This window comes from Vombatus ursinus, unplaced genomic scaffold (genome assembly GCF_900497805.2).
Source record: "Vombatus ursinus unplaced genomic scaffold, bare-nosed wombat genome assembly UNPS02014941.1, whole genome shotgun sequence".
NCBI lineage: Eukaryota > Metazoa > Chordata > Mammalia > Diprotodontia > Vombatidae > Vombatus > Vombatus ursinus.
Genome location: NW_020954719.1, coordinates 6606268 through 6612023, shown reverse-complemented (window position 1 = coordinate 6612023; position 5756 = coordinate 6606268). Strand labels below are relative to the sequence as shown.

At 39.1% G+C, this 5756-nt stretch overlaps 1 protein-coding gene across 1 annotated transcript in view; it reads left to right on the top strand.

Annotated features, from left to right (window-relative positions):
• The first annotated feature begins 2302 nt into the window (after positions 1 to 2302).
• LOC114029767 (tubulin alpha chain-like) overlaps positions 2303 to 5756 on the top strand; it is a 60946-nt gene continuing 57492 nt past the window's right edge. Inside the window, exons 1-3 of the mRNA XM_027844401.1 lie at positions 2303 to 2509; positions 4572 to 4794; positions 5095 to 5243. Coding sequence (XP_027700202.1) covers positions 2507 to 2509; positions 4572 to 4794; positions 5095 to 5243 — 375 coding nt within the window. The 5' untranslated portion in view covers positions 2303 to 2506. The remainder of the gene's footprint in view (positions 2510 to 4571; positions 4795 to 5094; positions 5244 to 5756) is intronic.

Sequence of the window (5756 nt, the reverse complement as noted above, 5' to 3'; positions counted from 1 at the left end):
CTATTAGTGCAAGGTGGAAACTGGCACTAAAAACTACGTGATTTTGCATAAATATTTTATTTTATTTTGCCACAATCTACACATTGAATAAGTGTGATAATGAGGAACAAACAGAATAGATTAGATAGTTCCCTGCTCCACCATTTAAATATTTAATAGCCACCAAGCCTCAAATGAAGTCTTCTTGACCTAGATCTTACTGTTACTAATACAGAGCAAAAAGTTCATCTACATAAAGCATATAATGGTTCTGAGATAAATTTACAAAGAGTTAAATTCTAAAAATTCTCCATCCTTCTTATTTAGTCCCCTGTAAACTGTACAAAGAACTGGGGAGATGGTGTGGATTTTTCATTAATCTTTTGTATCACAAAACTAAATCAATTCAGGGCGGTGCCCCTTTATCCAGACAGGGGACTAGAATTGTGCGCAGTGCAGTAGTTCAATAGTGTTGGAATTTATGTCACTCTCAGAATTATTCAAAGAAACACCTGGGTCAAAAATTCAGCTAATATGTGTCCTTGAATTTTTATTCTAATTTTCACTTGTATTTCTGGGATGGGGGGGATGTATTTAGGGTATTCTATAGCTTTCCCTTGGTCTTGCCTTTTTACTAAAATCTGCTAAAGACAAAGAAATGAAACCAAAATGAGATGCTGGAGCTGTGCTTATAGAATCTCAAAGAAACAGATAAAATAAACTTGTAATGTTTTCCTACATGTAGAAAGTTTGGCCTGATGAAGAAAATCTGTGAACTACAAACTAGAAAAATAGTTCGTTGCCTTTCTTAGAATACAACCTGCACCAGCTGTCTCTTTGGCCCTTCTTTCTTCCCTCTCTGCCACACCCTGCTTGCTAGTCCTAGGGGAATGAATGGGGTCTGTAGAACACTGTAAATAATGCCCGGAGATCCAATATGTCTCTGACAGAATGAAAAAAAGTATCTACTCAAGAAGAAAGCATGGCCAGATGAAGTGAATAAAACAACTAACCTCTTTCCTTTTTTATTTTTCATCTGCATTATCAAAGTAGTACCCTAGTTTCAACACTAATTCTGCATTAACAATCAATATTGACAATACATCTTTTTACATAGCAAAAAAAAAAAACCCACAGCAATCTGATTTCTGAGAAGAAGCAGAGACTGTCTGGGTTATTTATGGGGCTCTTGAGCAATTCGGAGCCTATTGTTCAATAGCAATATGTCCCTATAATACCAATAGCCAACACACAAATCCACAGCACAAAAAAACTCCTGATATTTAGCAAATTTATGGAAGCTACAAATTTCAGTGTATGCAGGAAACTGATTACTTAAATGCCAAGTTGTTCATTCCTGCCTGGTAAAGTATTCTTTTTGCATCCCACCTCTTGTCTTATCTGGCGGTCTCAGTTCTCCAGTACCTATTATTTTCCCAGCAAATAGAAAGATGGACATTAACTGTCCACACAGGACAGTTGTCATACCCAATCATTTTCTTATTTTCTTCAGTACTGAACCAGAAAAAGGTTGCTTTCTTTTAAGACACAATAAAACATACAATATATTCAAACAGAGTGCTATTAAAGGAACATTTTCTACTTAGTAGAAACTACTCCCTTTTCTTCCCATTTCAAAATATGTTCAGTAAACCTAGATTATTCTCTTATTGGATGTGTTTTGTTTTGTTTGGTGCAGGTTTCTGTGGAGGCTTCTTATTTGGTAGTCTTAGATTAAATTCTTTTCCCACTTATACTTGTCTATTATTTTACCTGGTTATAAAATAAGGCTCAGAAATACCTTGAAAGGTTTGGAAATAATTCTGCAATAAAGTTAGAGCTGCAACTTAAAAACAAATAATCTTCTTTCCCCAGGTCCTCCCAAGCATCATTTCACTTCCCCTCACACTTCTTTTTTAAATCTTACAAAAAGGTTTCAACTGTCATCCTCACCTAATGGCTACTGCAATTTACTTCCTAAAAGAGGGAGAGAGGCCTGAGGTCATTTTTTTGTTCATTATTTTACTTCAATACAAACATTCTGCTTTTCAAGTAAAGAACTAATCCTCCTACAAAGGTGGCTTCAACTGTAGTTTTGTGGTTTAATCAGTATAAACTCATCCAACCACAGTCTTCTTTCCCTTCTTCCTCCCCACCGCCCCACTCCTGCCACTCCCTATGATGGATGCTTGCTTGGCTAACTGCTTTGCTTGGTCTCTTTGTCTGAAGGATGCAAACAGTCTATGGATGCTGGAGAAAAAGGGGTGGGTAAGAGATTACCTCATCCCATGTCGTGTGCACCAATCACAATTCTCTGGTCTTGACTTCTCCGGGCAGATTGAGGGGTCTGGACCAACTGGAAAAAGCCCTAGCCCATCCCCATGGTGACAGAATTGTATATAGGGAGCTGTATTGGACCATGTGCAGTAGGTTCTCTTACATCGACCGCCTAAGAGTCGCGCTGTAAGAAGCATCAACCTCTCTTCTTCTTCTCACTCATCGACTTAGCAGCCGCAAAGCAGCAATCATGGTAAGGTGTTCTCTCTCCTTTCTTGTGTCCTGCCTAGGGGTATTAGCTCAGTGAAGGTGGCTGATCGTGCTACTTGCGAACCTCAAGTCCATTTTCTTTGCAGCTTCTTAAGACAGATGCTTTGTTTGTGCCTGTATCGGACTTCTTGCCCTTAAGCCTTAGTACGCAGACATGGCGGTGCGGACCAAGATTGGGGACAGAGGGCCGGAAAACCAGGAGGAAGAACAAAGGAGAAGGGAGGGGTTTGGGGATAGTGGTTAGAGACATTTCAGAGCCGCATAGGGCTGGTCACTGCAGGCCATCTGCCTGGGATGATGCAATGTCCTGAGGCTGGGAACCAGCGATAGTTCCACAGCCTCATGTATATTTATGTGTTCGTGTTACTTTCAGGCTGGCTGCTCCCATCCCCCTCCCCTTTGACTGCAGTCTTGGGTGGGGCGGGAGTGGGGCGGGGTGCGGGGGGTGGGGTGGGGACAGGGGCATTGGACAGACTAAGCAAAGAATAGGGTTCATAAAAACCAAACCAACAAAAATGAGAATATATCATGTAAAAAAAAATACACATTTCCCCTGTAAAGTGCTGGTTTCTGTTAGCGCTTTTGGTAAAGAGTAAGGGTGGAGCAAGGGGGCGGAGTTTTGTCGGGTTTTGTGTGTGTCTATCTCCTTGGAATTGCTATGCTCTTGAGCAGGAAATTTTTATTATTATTATTATTGTTGTTATTTGTAAAAAAAAAAGTATTTTAATAAATTTGATTAACGACCACCTTAAAGTAGCCTTTTGCCGCCCCCCCCCCCCAAAAAAAACACGTTGTGAAACGTCTGGGAAGCTAATCTCAGTTCAATCTGGCAAACCCAAAGAAAGGGTTTTCTGCCTTGACAACTCACCCAGAGCGAAAAAGATGCTCATTTTTCAAACCAGGGTAAAGTGCGGTCCTTTCAGGACCCTGGGGAGCTGTCCTGTCTCCTCTTCACCCGTGCAAGAAATCATGTCAGTGAATAGACAGTAGAAATGGGTGCCCTAAAGAAGATGGAGACAAAGAGAACTCTCTAGTGGATGTGATCAGAATATTCCACAGAAGGCAGGATATACTGAAATGCACCACAAATTTAAAACAAAATAAACCTCATGATGGGTTCTTGGTTTTGGTTTTTGGTTTTTTTTTTTAGTTTGGGAAGAATACAGGAATTTTGACTTTAAAAGATCTTTTTCTAAGCACTTGCAGAGAAATGTTTAGAAAATATTACACGGGAAAAATTAAAGACATAAAAACTGAGGTCGACAAAGAAGAATTACATTTTTCTTTCCAGTTTCCTCTTTTCTGGCATATAATATGGAGGCTGTCTTTTGTTCTGGTGCCACTTCATTGATTCATTTCAATTATTCACACACAAGGTCCCAGAAGGGGTCAGAAGAGAAGGACTGGCATAATAATATAATGAGATCATGCAGCCAGTTGCTGGAATTAGAGATGGCTGTGTTAAATAATACAGTAGGTGCAAAGCAGACACCAGGAGAGAAAATGCAGCAATGCAGCAAAGAGACAGTTAGCTTTTATTGATTTTAGCTCTGATTGAGTCTGGTGTTCCCAGGTTGGGTGTGGCCTCCTCCTTTTCAGTAATAAAACAGATGGCTATACTGAAATATCAAAACCCTGCTTAAATGGGGGTCCCACTCTTAAGGAGAAAGGGATAGGGTAGAAACCAAGCTTTCTTAGATCCTGGGAAAATATTCCACATAAGAAAAATAAGGTTCATAAACCCTTGATCTGTGCTTATTCTCCAACAAAACATTTCCAAAATTTCCACAAATTATTATTTTTATATGATTTATCCACAGTAAGAACAATGGATTTGGACAATGCTGCTGCAGCCAATATAAAGCATTGTTCAGGCCACACCCAGCTACATTTAGGATTGCTTTCTGATACTTATATGATAAATGTCAATTTCACAGGTGAACTTGAAGAATAGCAATATATTTTTAAAAATAATAATAGAAAAGTTACATATCTTAAATAAGTCTAATTTTTCAATTTCTTTGAATTTTTTTGTTTTTCTGCAGCGTGAGTGCATCTCTATCCATGTTGGCCAAGCTGGTGTCCAGATTGGCAATGCCTGCTGGGAGCTATACTGCCTGGAGCATGGTATCCAGCCTGATGGGCAGATGCCAAGTGACAAGACCATTGGGGGAGGAGATGACTCTTTCAACACCTTCTTCAGTGAAACAGGCGCTGGCAAGCACGTCCCCAGAGCAGTATTTGTAGATCTGGAACCAACTGTCATTGGTATGTTTAATTACAATTCCCTAAATCCTCTTGAAATTTGAATCTGCCAGTGTCAATTTATAATGAACCAATCCGAAAATAAACTTTCTTTTACATAATTGCATTTGTCTGAAATGAGACTATTTGTAGGCTTGCTTCCAGCTTTGACCATGTAAAATCTTGAGGAAACCTTTTTAAACAAAACAAATATCTCCTTTCAATTGTTGACCATTTGTCTTTATCGAGGCAGTTAATAAGACAGAATGACTCTTATGTTAGTGGTTTTATACCTTCTTAATTTTCTTTCTTTCTATCTTCCAGATGAAGTTCGCACTGGAACCTACCGCCAACTCTTCCACCCTGAACAACTGATCACTGGGAAGGAAGATGCTGCCAATAATTATGCCCGTGGGCACTACACTATTGGAAAGGAAATCATCGACCTGGTTCTAGACAGGATTCGGAAGCTGGTATATTTCATCTCAAAATAGTTTGGTGGGGCAGGGGATGGAAAGAAGAGAGGTGGCTTCACAACATTAAAAAAAATTAACATAAAATAGAATGAGATGATTGACCCTCCAGGTTTTGTTTTTATTAGTATCATAGACACAAGGTGGAGGAATAGATTGAATTGCCATTATCATTTTAACAAAAAATTAAAAGTTTTTCAATTAAGAAAAATGCTAAGTAAATATAACCAAGGAGAGGTAGTAGGGGGAAATTAAGACTATTCTCCACATCAAAGAAATCACATATCTAAGCACCCTTACTCCCAAATAGAGATAAATAATAGAAAAATAAACATTTTTAGAATAAGGTCTGTGCCTCCAAAGGAGTAGGCATACTCCATAAAAATGCCTTCTTGTATTTGCAACATAACAAGCATCAATTATCTGTTTCTTTGTTTACTTTCTAACAGGCCGATCAGTGCACAGGTCTTCAAGGCTTCTTGGTTTTCCACAGCTTTGGTGGTGGGACTGGCT